Here is a 15081-nt window from a genome sequence, read left to right as displayed (position 1 = left end):
AATTGGTAAGTTCTCTTGAAATTGATTCCAGTTGTATTCAAATGTCTATTGCAAAGAGCTTAAATGAAGTCTAATGGTTCATTCTTTTAAGCATATTCTTTTTTAGATTATGAATTCAGGAAAATTAACATTTTTTCACAAAATAAATCGCCCTAGGAGTAGTGCTGTTGGAGGCTACAATACCTAAAGTTTCATGCCACATATAGATTTATAAGCATCATAAAGTCAAAATATGTATTCGACAAGCCTTCTTCTGTTGAACTTTTCACAATAACCCCTTGGCTGTGATTACATTTTTTTGAGTACTTATGTTGACTGCAGTGTAGCAAAGGATGCTAGTATCTGCCATTTTATCTAGACATTTATTTACACGTGGAACGTTTGGGCAGGGTGTGCAAAGATATATGCATTTACCTTTAATAATGATGTAATTTTGTGAAGAACAGTAATCAAAGACTACTTTCTGTCCTATGCCTAGTGTTAGAGGTCCCTCCTTTACATATGTTGTGTCTAAAAATTAAAGCTCGCTACACTCTTTAAATACATATAAATTAGGATTGATACTTATGTTTTATTACACAAAAATTTTACCACAAAAAGCTAAGATGAGAAATTTTACCCATCAACTTAAGTTCTTGGTTCGTTTTCATGTCCATGATTGTTAAGAGGACCTAGTAACAGAATGTTACTCAATGTTTGTTAAATTATTATTGTTATTCACTTTTTTTGTCAAATAAAACTTAAGGAGATCTTGAACCATTTTGAAATTGCAGAAGGGGATGATTAAAAGCTCTAGCGAAAGTCGTCCACCTCCTCCAAATACCAGATTTTCTTTCAATCGGATCTCAAAGAGGCCAACACAGAAGAAAGTGCAGATACCTTCTGATCCACCTGTATACAACGCCAGAGTCATGACGTCAAAGCGCTAATATGAGTATACGTGTACAACCTATTAATCTTTCAAAGAAGAACGCAGGGTGTTCTAAGTCAAAACACAAAACTCATGTTCCTTCACTTCATTTTGGAGCTAAGTTGTTATGGAGTTTGTTTACATATTTATTTTGTTTTAGTGTGAAAGCTGATTTTTTGGGTTATGCATTTGAGTAATAAAATTTTCTATGTAAGATGCAGTTTATTTTGATGAAGATAAAGGACCATACTATGTATTTAAGCATGTATTCAAATTCTATTATTTCTTTAGTTTACCTGAGTGCAAGTTCAGTATATCTGATATATGTTAGTTATAAAAGCAATTGTACATCACTTTTAATGAAGAAAAAGTGATATCAAAAAGTTAATGTATATCGCTTTTAGATAAAAAACTGATGTCAAAGACTGACATGTTCATTGAACATAGACATCACTTTGTTTGGGATAAAACTGATGTCTATGTGCCAATATAGACATCACTTTTAAAGAAGAAAAACGGATGTCAAAAAAGTTAATTTACATCGCTTTTAGATAAACAACTGATGTCAAAGACTGACATATTCAAGTCTAAATTGAACATAGACATCACTTTGTTTGGGATAAAACTGATGTCTATGTGCCAATATAGACATCACCTTTCACTAAAGAAATCGATGTTTAATATCTGATTTTTCATCACCTAAATGAAAATATTCGATGTCTATGTAGAAAAAACATAACTCATTATATGTTTAATCTCTTTTAATAGGTGTAATTTATTTATTAAATTATTTATTTCTAACATTTTTTGTAAAAAAATAATGCATGGACATCAGTTTTTTTGCCAGAAATGATGTGTAAGCAAGTAAAGACATCGGGTTATGGTTGATGTCTAGAATAGACATCACCGACATCAATATCGGTTGCCAATTAGCATAGACATCGGCCAAAAACCGATGTCTATGGACATTTTTCTTGTAGTGTCTTAACATCCTGTGATTGCTTTGATCTTCCTTTGTCAGTTAATCTTCACCGTTGATCTTGCACATCCTTCCGCTGCTTTTTGTAGACTTGTTAATCTAGCTGTTTGGATTGTTTGTTGATTGTAAATCTTGGATATTGAACTGGTCTGCAATTTTATTCTCTGAGATTTTACCTCGACATCTCCATTTTGGTATACAGAGAACTTGACATCTCGATAAGTATATTGGCTTATCAAGATCTCCAATACTCCATAGTTAATTTGACTTGTAGAGGTCTCTGAGTTCTCTATAAGAGAACTTGGCTTGTCGAGATCTCTAGTCTTCATATCTTCACTTTGACTTATCGATATCTCTGAGTTCTCTAGTGGTTTATTGACTTATCGATAACTCAGAGTTCTCTAGTCAAATTTGACTTGTCGATAACTCAGAGTTCTCTAGTAAATTTTGGCTTATCGATATCTCTGAGTTCTCTAATGGAATTTGACTTATCGATAACTCAGAGTTCTCTAATGAATGTTGACTTGTCGATAACTCTGAATTCTCTAGTGAAGAAATGACTTGTCGATATCTCCAATCTTCATATCTTCAATTTGACTCTTCGATATCTTTCTGTGAGTTCGCTATAAGATTTCCTGACTTCTCGATAAGTCATTTTGAGTTCTCGAGTGACTTCTCTATAACACTAAATCTGTGACTTGTAGAGATCTTTGACTTTGAATATTTTTATCCAAATAGATTTATTCAACTCCAAGCTTCTTTACAATTCTTCTGAGGAATGATGTTCTTGATCTTCTTCTAGATAGAATCCTTAGCCTTGATACTGTTTAAACAAAAAAGACTCAAGTCTGCTCTTTTACATTTTTACAGACTTTAAATGTTACAAGTACAAGTGCAAACTAAGATTACAATACAACTTACTTAGGGTTGTCAATTTGACTTAGTCTTGTTAAAGTACAGGCATGTCTTCTATAACATCTTACATAATAGCCCGCATTATAAGTTTAGTGTATATATTTATTTGTTAGTATTCAAGTGCAACTATTAACAATTTACCGGTAAAGTGTGCATATTAATTAGCTTGAAGATGGCTTTCTAAGAGCCAATATGCGGTAAGGGAGCTATATTGGTAGTAATTATGCACTATATAACGGATCCGAAGAAATTATATACAACATGTATGTATAATTTTTTCTACATTTAATTTGCCTCTTATTATAGCGTCAAGTTCTTTCTCCATGCAAAATATTTTGTATCCTAATGTTCTACCAACTCAGACCAGTGTTTGAAAAACTACCTATACGAGTTTATGCATAAAGTATAAAGTATGTAACACATTTTCTCAATTCTGAAAAATTCTTTCAATTAGCTTTCTCAATGTGTGAGATCACTTACAAAAAAATGTATGAGATCGCTAGAGTGTCACCAGGTGGTCAACTGATAACTATGTTGGTGGATATTAGTGGCACAAGTAGATGGCGAATGTAAGGAGCTGTGGGATCTAATATCCCCATGTTAGTGACTTGATCGTGGTTAAATCTTACACTTCTTCAACATGATTTTAGTATATTCTCCTTGTACCATTTGAATTTTTGGATTTTCTCATCAGTTTAGCAGTATTATTGGCAATTGCTCAATTTTTCTTTAAAAGATAAATTTTATTTGATCCAGATGCCCATATGGAGCCATATATATGACGTATATGTTTAAATTTATTAATAATATTGCATGTATTATTATGCTTTTAAGTACTATTTTAATTACCAGAAATGGTTCATCATGTGTATTCCGTGTTTTTAGTAATACAATGTAATGTCGACTTACTTTTGATGGCAGGGAATAATAGGTGGAATTGTGAGTGAGGTCAGTGTTATAACAATATTTCTACTAGTTTGTGGTTTTATATACAACAGGTTAACATTTATATGCATGTTTGTAGTTTTATCTACTGTAATATATTTTTTAAATTTTAAAAGTCAGCTATGTCAATACATTATAATTCTTATCAAGTACAAAGTACAAAGACAATCAGCTACTTCTTGGTTCTAACACTTTTTTTATTGGTTATCGATCTAATACTGCAGATATAATAAAAAAATCTTAAGATGAACAATGGGTTTGATTACAAAATTGTTGATGCTAAATATGTATTTCTTGCTACACTTCCCGTCTCATTTACATTTGTAATTTTGAGTAGTTAGAGCAAGGAGTGTAAAGTAGAGCCAATTAGGTTCCTTTTTGTGTCCCAATCCATTTGACACGAGTACGTGAGCTCCAAGTAGTTTTCACACCTTAATTATATTTTAGCTTTGAATTTCTATTCTTTTAGATTGAATATATCTTGGCAGATAAGGTACTCTTCTCTGTATAAGCAGATGCAGCCGCCTCTTTCCCTTTCATTTCTGGGTCTCCTTTCTTGCAATTCAGCTAAGATGACCAAGAGGAAAAATAAGGCTGGTATTGTTGACAAGTATGGTACACCTTATGGTGCCAGTCTACGGAAGCAGATCAAGAAGATGAAAATATCACATCACAATAGATAATTCTGTAAATTTTATGGAAAGTATGCAGTGAAGAGAAAGACAGTGGGAATATGGGGTTGCAAGGACTGTGGCAAAGTCAAAGCTGATGGTACATACCCCTTGAACACTTCTGTTGCCATCACAGTTCGGAGCACAATTAGAAGGCTCATGGAACAAAGTGAGAGTAGCTTGACGTGTATGTTGATGCATTTCTATTCAAGTCCTAGACATCGTAACATTAATTAACAAATTTGTTTGGAATCATGTTATTTAGATGATTGAATGATAATATTTTTCAATTTTGGAATTATCTAATATTTTTAATTTTTATTTTCTCTATAAGAATTTATATTTACAAAATAATCTTATGGATGTTAACAACTTATAAAATAACTGAAAAGAATTCAGGACCCTAACAAAATTTAATATATTCTTATCATAATTTAATTCGTTGCACGCACAAATATAAATTAAAAAATAAAATTAGTGATTAATAAAAATAATAAAATATTTTTCTACCATTTTATATTTAAATTTATATAAGGTGTATTACATATTTTTAGATGTAATGATATGTAGTTTAATTTTATATGATATGAACTTCTAAAATATTTAAATTAAGTTTCATTAACATGAACATCTCGAGGTGTGGCGACACCGAAAAACCTTTAATTATTTAACCTATTTTTTAATAACTTTATTTTACATCATTTTGAATTTATATATCCTTTATAATATTTCAATAATTCATATTAATTTTCTAACTAACAACATGAATGTGTCGAGCATCAAGGTGTTGCGGGGCGATGTCGAGAAACCTTTAATCATAAATATAAATATTTTTAATAAATTTATTTTACATATTTTTAAATATATATATATATATTGGTTATAATATTTCAATAATTTATTTTAATTTTTTAAATATAAATATGTTTTTATGCTAAATGAAGTATAAATATGTTATCGTGATTATTAAGAATTTGTTAAAAAGAACTACAACTATATTAAATACTTAATGTATAGTAATATATTATTCCCACCATTAAATTACAAGATAGTTGTGTATGAATATAAGATAGTTGTTAAAGTATAAATTTGAGTGTATAGATCGTGTGAGGGATATTACGAAGATCAAATAAGCCATGTGATGATATCACAATTATTTTTGGTGGATAATTTTAGGCAAATTTTACTTGTAGTTCCAAAAGTCCATTATGAATAAAATTACTTGAAACTTTTGTCAAAGGCAACAAGTTGAAACTTTTGTCAAGTATTTTTTATTAAAGCAAAAAATGGGCCTTAATGCAAGAAATACATAAATAATTTATCCATATTTTCTAATCAACATATACTCGCATTCTTATCAATGTCAAAGAGCATTCTTATTTCAGGTCAAGGGCTATACTAACATCAACTAATATAGTGACAAAATTACATTTATGGAATAATTAAAAAATTATTAATTTGATCTTATATGTACGAAGTCCAATATTACTTAAAATTGATCACATTCACATTCAGAATGTTCGAAACAACTTAAAAATTTAAGGTACATCCTACGAAATTTAGTGTGCGGTACACTTATTTTAATTAAAAAATAAAACACCTTTATTTTTATCACTACCAAGATGTAATAATATGTAGTTAAATGATATACTTTAAAATAATTTTACAAAAATAAAAATTTTTAGAGTGCGCATATCGCGAGCAAAAAGTCCCTAGTAATATTAAATAGGTCTTACTGATCATCAGCCGTATTATGCTATCTTAAGCTCTCTTAATAATACTCTAACCATAGCGGTTAAATAGACTAAATACATTAATTACTTAAACTATTTTTAATATATTCTACTTATCAGCTTTATTATTAGCCCACGAACACATTTAGTTTTTTGGAGTATCATGAACAACATTACCATTGTTATCAAAGTGACTCACTTGTTCAAACAAACAACAAAATTTAGTTTATATACAAAGGGATAATATAGCTGACACATACTGTAATTCATAGGTGTATTTTAAACTTCACATCAATCTCAACATAATCAACATTGTATTTAAAATTTCTGAATTTGTGAGGAGGATGAGGGGCATTATGAAATTTTAAAATGTTGAGAATTCTTAATTTTGTGAGGATGTGAAGTTGAATGTGAAAACATTTGACTATATATGAATCAAAATAAACCGTGTTCCAACAAACAAAGTACGTGGTTATAGTTTTTTCCTCTATTTATATGACAGTTTCATTTCCTCTGTTTATATGACAGTTTTCATCAAATCATTGTTCTATTAATATCTATAATCCAATCATTAACAGTATTAGTCAATCTGATAATTCTGTTGGAACATCATGGCACGTAGTGATGAATCCCTGGAGGAGATGTATGCGAATTTGGTCATCGATGAGGAGGAGATGGACGAAATAATGATTGCAAATAATGAGATGACTGAACAAAAACAACGTTTATGTTGGTGGGAAAATTTTTGACGGAGAAAACTATAAACTTTCAAGCTATGCAGAATCTAATGGCGTCATTATGGCGGCCACGAGAAGTAATGGAAGTCCACAATATGGGGGATTTGAAGTATTTGTTTGTGTTTTACCATAAGATGGATGTGCAAAAGGTAATGGAAGGTGGCCCTTGGTCATTTGAGCAGGCGATGCTTGTGCTTCATCAAATAGAGATGGGGGAGGATCCAGCTGCAGTTAAGCTACATAATATGGAAATGTGGGTGCAAATATATGATTTACCTAGGGGTTTTATTTCAGAAAATATTTTGAAAAGTGTTGGTGCGTCTTTGGGAACGTACATTAAATCAGGGCCAGGAACGTTTGATGGAGGGTGGACACCATATGTACGTATTCGAGTTGCACTGAATGTTGATAAACCATTAAAGAGAAGAATGAAGATAAAGCGAGAAGGAAATAGTTAGAGTTGGATTAATTTTAAGTATAAAAAATGGGTACGTTTTGTTTCGTATGTGGCATTATTGGCCATTCTGATAGAGACTGTGTTGTGGTTTACGCGAATCCTGAGAAAGTGGTAGAGAAAATGTATGGAGTATGGCTACGTGTATCTTCAAAAGGAGGACAACGTAATCCTGGATCAAAATGGCTTCAAAATAGTGGTGTAAGGAAGGAGGATTGGGGTGCAAAGCAGCAGCAAGGTGACTAATCGGGAAATCATGGTGGCAACCCGGGTGATGCGAGATTCATGGAGGTAGATGGTAAGATTTGCGAGATTGGTGGAGATGCTGGTGGAATTCTGGTTAGGCAGCGGGATTTGAGGGAACAGAAAATGGGAAAGAGTTTGAATTTGAATGACAAACAAACAAATGAGGATAGGAGAGAGGAGTATAACGAGTTTCCTTCCGATAATATAGTGATGGATACGAAAAGAAAGCGGGTTGACAATACGGAGAGTGAGGCTAAAGATGGGCTGGATAATATGCAGATAAGTGGAAATGAACAGAATGTTGGGCCAAAAAACTTGATATTGGCGGGTCTTGGGAACCAGGCCCGCCAAGGATTATGAGTATCCTTTCGTGGAACTGTCGTGGGCTGGCCAACCCACGTATAGTCAGACTTCTGTTGGATATTGATCAACAGTATAGGCCGAGTCTCATTTTCTTGAGTGAGACTCTAGTTAAACATGATACGGTGCAGAAGGTTACTAAACAATTAGGATTTGCTGGATGTTATGCAATTGATGTTCAAGGTCATTCAGGAGGGATTGCTTTGTTATGGAGGAACGATGGAGCAGTTCATATTACAAATAGTTGTAGGAATTTTTTAGATTTTGAAGTAAGTAATGAGCAGCTAGGGAGATGGGGATATACAGGATATTATGGTTTTCCAGAGAGGGCGAGAAGAATGGAGGCTTGGAATATGCTTAGGGAATTGTCTGTAGCTTCAGAATTACCGTGGTGTATCCTGGGCGACTTTAATGATATTGTTTCGTTGCAAGAGAAGAGGGGAGGAAAGCAGCAACCAAGAAGGTTAATGGAAGGCTTTTGGGATGCGATAATGGATTCTGGGCTGCATGATTTGGGTTTTACTGGAGATATATTTACTTGGGAGAGATCTAGAGGGACGGATAAATGGGTTCAGGAGAGATTGGATCGTGGGATGGCAACACAACAATGGAGGAATATGTTTCCGTTAGGAGAGGTTACAGTCTTAGAGGTAACAACTTCTGACCACTTACCGTTAATGTTGCAGTTGCATAGAAAAGTATTTGAAAAAAGACGACGCAGATTTAAATTTGAAAATATATGGATTGGAGAGAGGGAATGTAGAAACATAGTACAAGAGTGGTGGAGGCAGGATGGTGAACGAGATTTGATGGAGAAAATTATGAGTTGCTCGTTGAAACTGGAGGAATGGGGTGGGGGCTTGATTCGTGAGATGAAGGTTCAGATAGGCAAGTATAGGAAAAAATGCAGCATTACCGATCTAGGAGAGATAAATTTGGAATCCAAAAGTATGATGCAGCACGGTGGTAGTTCATGAGATTGTTAGAGAAACAAGAAATCTTTTGGCGTCAAAGAGCCAAACAGTTTTGGTTGAGGGAGGGTGATAGAAACAGTAGTTTTTTCCATAAATATGCAACCACTCGAAAAGAGCATAACAAAATCAAGAAACTGAAGGATAAACATGGGGAATGGAAAGAAGAGAACACTGAAATTCAAGAGGTTATTACTGAATATTTTACAGAGTTATTCAGTAGTGTTAAAGACAACATGAGATTATCTCCAAGGATTAAATTTCCGATAATCTCAGATATACAAAAGGAGAAACTGGTTACACCTATCGCAGATGAAGAGGTTAAAGCGGCTGTTTTTGCTATGCATTCAGATAAATCACCTGGTATTGATGGCTTAAATCTGGGTTTTTATCAGACTTATTGGGAGATAGTAGGCCAGGATGTTATTAAGTTCTGCAGGGAATTTTTTCAGAATGGAGAGCTACCGAGTGGTTTAAACCGTACACTGGTGTGTCTAATTCCTAAGGTAAAACATCCAAAAAAGGTGGCTGATCTGAGACCAATCTCACTGTGTAATGTGCTGATGAGAATCCTCTCTAAAGTAATGGCGAATAGGTTAACACCAACTCAAAATGCAATTATTTCTGAGAAGCAGAGTGCATTTATTGAGGGACGACTCTTAACTGATAATGCGTTGATAGCTTACGAGGTGAACCACTACATCCGGAGGAAAACACAAGGTAAAGTGGGTGTTGTTGGGTTAAAGGGGGACATTTCTAAAGCGTATGATAGATTGGAATGGTCTTTTATTGAAGAGATGCTTCAGCATTTTGATTTTCCTACATTGTGGGTTGACAGAGTGATGAATTGTGTGAAATCTGTAATAACCCCAATTTTTGGAATTTTTGAAACCCTTATGAATAATGTTATGCTGAATAAGAAAACTTTTCATGCCACACTATGTAGGGGTTCTTTTATTGATCTTCTGGGATATAATTAGTACTCTATGTGGTATATAAGTGTATGTAAAGATCGTCAGAATCCAAATTTGAACCTTTTGATTTTTCCCGAGAATCCACCAGATACCGAAAGAATTGAGTATAAGGTAACATGACTGAAAGGATTTAAATTCAAGGATTATAAGAGAGGATCATAAAAGGAATGTAATGTATTGAGAAAGGTAAAGGGAACCCAAGTAATAAAATCCCGGGTATGATCCCTCAAACGATGAACGAGAACGAAAGTTAAGCGAACCGTATAACAGATCAACGGTCATTAGGAAAGCAATTAAGAGTTAATCAAGGAGGTTAGGGATGATGATGTCATCAAACCAACAAGATGACATAGGAAAGGTGACATAAGCATGGCATAAGGGAAGGAGGTGTGGTTGATTTATAACCACACAATTTTTTTTCATGGTTAAAAATGATTAAAGCAAAACAAAAGTCAACCAACCAAGGCAAATCAAAACAAATCACAAAAAAACACAAAACACTCCATTTTCTTCATCAAGCTCTCGGCTTTTCCATGGAAAAGCAAGGGAAATTTTTCAAAACTTAAGCTACACACCTTCATAATTCAAGAGGTTTGTTTCTTTAGCTCCTATAATTCATAACTTAGATGAGCCATAAGTTTAAGCTCAAGATTCCATAATTATCATAGCTAATCAATTCATCAAAGTTCTTGGATAATAGTGTTTTTCAAGAACTTGAAATTTTGATCTTGTGTTTTTGTTTAGATATAGCTTTGGTAAGGATTTTCAAGGGTGATTCCAAGCTCCCTAGTACTTTTACTCACCAAGGAAGGTATAATCTCATACCCTAGCCCTACTTTTGTATAAATTAGAGTTAGTATGTTTGGTATGGTTCATGAGAGGCATGGTTATTGTGTATTTAGAGATTGGTTGGTTTTGTGATGTGTTTGGAGTTGTAAATCTTTTTGATTAGTTAAAGAACTTAAGTAAAGCTTTTAGTTCATGTGAGGAATAAGTATAAATTGTTAATGTTGAGTTGTTGGGGCTGTTATGATGTAGTATGGATGGAGTTTTGATTGGGTTGTGATTTTGGATTGATTTTGGGTTGAATTGGAGTGTTTTAAATTTGGGTAATCGCGTAAACATAGCCGTCGTAATGTCCGATTTACTTTAGGCTATTTTTGTTCTTAACAATAGGACCGGTGAAGTCACTGCTAGGTTTTGACCATTGCCATGATTAGATAGTTCATGTTACGAGCTTCATTTTGATATGTAGTTCGTTTGATTCTGATGTACGGTTTAGGAGAAACGACCGTTTTAAGTAACGGCGTTTCGCGACCGAACCATTACCCCTCGCCTTACTTTGAAACCTTGGTTAAGGACCTTAAATGACCGTTTTAGCTGAATTACTTAAGTGGATTAGGCACTTGGTAAGGTACTCGCGAAAGAATCGCCTTAAAACCCTTAATGGTTAATTTATTAAAAATGGTGGAGCCGAGGGTACTCGAGCGACTTAAGTAAATCGTTAAGCGCGAAAGCGAACGTTAGGACTCTAAATGGTTAAAGTCTAGTTTCTTAAGCGACCGGGGTTTAATTCCGACTTATGTTGTTGTTCATAGGTTATCGGACCCACTCTAAGCTTAAGTCTATCCGGGAGCACTCAGGCAAGTTTTCTACCCGTATAACTGTTGTTGTGATGTATATGTGTATATGCATTATCTTGTGATAGATGCATGATTGTTATTAGTAAATTCTTATGATATATTGGAGCATGTGATATGGTATATATGCATGTCTATTTCGTAATCTTGATATATATCTGTTGGTTCAATTGCTTATAAGTTGCATAATACCTATGCTAGAGATAAGCAGTAGTTGCGTATACCCTTAGTATAGGGGACCCAAAGGTGAACCCTTTTCTAAAACCGGGAGTAGATGTTCCCGAGTATATGATATATATATATAATTATATATATATATATATATACTGATATAGTTTTCAAAACTATTAATCGAATAAGGTTTATTCGATAACTTTATATTATTTAATGAATATTACTTGAATATTCATTCGAGGACTTATGACTCAGTTTTATTATTTAATGAATATTACTTGAATATTCATTCGAGGACTTATGACTCAGTTTATATTATTTAATGAATATTACTTGAATATTCATTCGAGGACTTATGACTCAGTTTATATTATTTAATGAATATTACTTGAATATTCATTTGAGGACTTATGACTCAGTTTATATTATTTAATGAATATTATTTGAATATTCATTTGAGGACCTATGACTCCGATTATTTACTGAATAATATTCTTTATTTTATTAAAGAATAATGTGTCGATAATCAAACTTACTTTTGATTATTCAAATAAAGATATTACTTTCGTATAAGTATATTTTTGGTTATTTACTATTCATTTCAAGTATAAGTTTTACAACTTCTACTTCAATTATTTTCATAAAGATTATTCTTTATGGGAATATTATTTAAATAATAATATTCAGATATTTTCTAATATATTGGGACTGATTTACTTTATTAAATCAGCATTACTCCAAACACTCTTTAAAGTGTTTTCGAGTCTTTAAAATGATTTTTAAAAGTTAGAGCGGATCCCAAAACTCATTTTTTATATATTTAAGATCTTCCTTTTAAAGGGATTTAAATACTCGCTCAAAACCGGAGGGATCCGGCTCTGTGGTGTATTTTATATTCGCAACAAGGTTGCTGTTTTGGTAAATGAATTGATTACTTACCCAACGTTCGGGAAGTAAGTCCATCTATCGAGTCGGCATAATCAACATGGGCTCAGTGGGCGTCCATGAAAGTGTAAGTGGCTCAGTGGGAGTCCATCAAATGAATAAGTGGCTGAGTGGCAGTCTAGCATAAGGTCCTATTCCGACCAGGGTGATGACCAGTGGGGAATTCGTCCATCTACTAGTACAAAAGGTTACTTATTGGTATCTTTGCCTGATCAGCAAGATATCAGGTTTATGCCAAGGTTTTCTCCTTTCCAAAATTCATTGGATATTGCAACTCTGTTTATAATTTTCATAACAGAGGTTTTCAAGGAGTGTATGAAATGTATATATATAGGTGTATATATATATCGGGACTTAATGAAGTATCTCGTAACTTCATTATTTATAATGATATTTCAAGGATTGAATCTATTCAAGTCTAATCTTGTAGTCTTATCTGGGTGATGAACTTTTGAAACTGATTATAACTTGAACGGTGGTAGTTCAAGTAGTATTCATATATAAGTATATTGGAGTATCTTGTAACTTCATCTTTTAAACTTATATCTAGCAAATGATTATCTTGTGCATGTCAAAGATTTTCGGAAAAACGTTGAGACAAGGTTAGATATATGAGATCACCTTCTAACGATATTTTATACAGTTATAAACGGGAACTCTGTGTATATTATACATGTCAGAGGATTTCAAAGATTGTGAAAAGTATATATGTACATATATAATGAATATTTTGTGACTTGGTCGCGGTAAGATATCAAACTTGGTTCATTTCTTCTTGACCAAGACTTTCATGAGTACTATGAGAATGCTCATATATTGTAAATCACTATACATATTATTTTGGTGGGCTTGTTGCTCACCCTTGCTTTCTTCTTTCATCACACAATATCAGATAGACAAGATGAACAGGACCAAGCTTCCAATTCGCAAGCGGTTAGAAAATGTTCCGTAGTTTTCTGGAAGCGTTGATGCCGCCGTAGCTGAGGTAGGAGCTACCAATAGGCTAGGTTTTCAACTATTGATGAACCAGATTTATGTATAGTTATGAATTGTAATAATGGCAAAGAAATGTAAATTTATTCAGAAACCCTTTTAAGGTGTATTGGCATATAATTGTGGAATAAAACGACTTGTGATTATTTTTGGATATTCATCTCTAAGACTATAACTTGTGGTGTGTGGGTTTATTGTGAGGTCACAGTACAGAGTAGTTGATTGTTTATTAAGATTGGGTGTTATTAAGGGAAATGGAACTCGTGACAACGCGAATCCCCGACCCTGGATTTGGGGGTGTTACAGAATGGTATCAGAGCCAAGCGTTATAAACCTCAGAGATGATGTGACGTTAAGATAATAAGTTCACTAAGATAATAAGAACTCTTGCCAAGTTCATAGTCGGACTACCTAACGTAGTACTGACAGTTAAAACCCTTATGGGAACCCTTATAAATATCGTGATAGAAGTATAGTTCGTTATCGTATATGGTAGCGGGACTCCGAACCCTGAGGTTGAGGAGCAACAACGCGATGATATTTTAATAGTTATTGGAGATCAGATTGTGGATCCGATAGAGCGTCCTAACACGGGACCGGATGATGTTCATATTGAGGATGTAGCGGTTGAGGATGTTGTCCTAGAAGGGATTATCGCTGAGAAGGATCCTGTGAAGGATCCTCACAAGAATGAATAAAGGACCACTGAGGAATTGATGACCATGGTTAGGGGCAACTACCAGAGGTAGGATTGGCCGGTCACTACCAGAGGTTCATTCAAGTTTGTAAAGATAGTAGCCCCTTTAACGCGGCTTACTCGTAAGACTGAGAAGTTCTAATGGACAGAGAAATGCGAGAACAGCTTTTAAGAACTGAAGCAAAGATTGGTGGCGGCCCCTATGATGGCATTGCCGGATGGAAAAGGAGATTTTGTGATGTGTAGTAACGCTTCGCATAAGGAATTAGGGTGCTTCTTATACAGCACAACAAGGTAATCGCGTACGCGTCAAGACAATTAAGGGAATATAAAAATTCGATATACTCACCCATGAGCTTGGGCTCGTGGCAATAGTTTTGCCCTAAAGATTGGAGGCACTACTTGTATGGAGAGAAGTGCGAGATTTACCTAAGCCATAAGTGCTCTAGTGCATTTTCACGTAGAAAGAGCTCAACATACGCCAGAGGAGGCGGTTAGAGCTAATCAAGAATATTGATTGGGAGATTCTTTATCATTCGGGGAAAGCCAATGTGGTGGCTGATGCCCTTAGTAAAAAGGAGAAACTCAAGATGATAATGTCTTTGGGAGAGTTTATGAGAGATTTTGAGAAAATGGAAATAGAAGTGAAGGTAACCGGAGCCGGTACCGAAAAGATGTTTGAGATTGCAATATAGTCCGAATTATCGGAAAAGAACATATTGTGCCAGAAAAAAAAA

The 15081-nt window shown here is 33.9% G+C and overlaps 2 protein-coding genes and 1 pseudogene across 2 annotated transcripts; all 3 read left to right on the top strand.

The window, feature by feature from the left end:
• Window positions 1–4321: 4321 nt before the first annotated feature.
• On the top strand, window positions 4322–4657 carry LOC141711459 (large ribosomal subunit protein eL43-like; annotated as a pseudogene).
• Window positions 4658–6940: 2283 nt separating this feature from the next.
• On the top strand, window positions 6941–7348 carry LOC141711382 (uncharacterized). Its single transcript, XM_074513839.1, has one exon. The coding sequence runs from the start codon at window positions 6941–6943 to the stop codon at window positions 7346–7348; it is 408 nt and encodes a 135-aa protein (XP_074369940.1).
• Window positions 7349–7946: 598 nt separating this feature from the next.
• Window positions 7947–8927, top strand: LOC141711313 (uncharacterized). Its single transcript, XM_074513729.1, has one exon. It carries the CDS (start codon window positions 7947–7949, stop codon window positions 8925–8927), a length of 981 nt encoding a protein of 326 aa, XP_074369830.1.
• The last annotated feature ends 6154 nt before the right edge of the window (window positions 8928–15081 follow it).

This window comes from Apium graveolens, chromosome 1 (assembly GCF_009905375.1).
Source record: "Apium graveolens cultivar Ventura chromosome 1, ASM990537v1, whole genome shotgun sequence".
Lineage (NCBI taxonomy): Eukaryota > Viridiplantae > Streptophyta > Magnoliopsida > Apiales > Apiaceae > Apium > Apium graveolens.
Note: the sequence above shows the minus strand (reverse complement) of the source record. Positions and strands in the feature narration are given on the sequence as shown.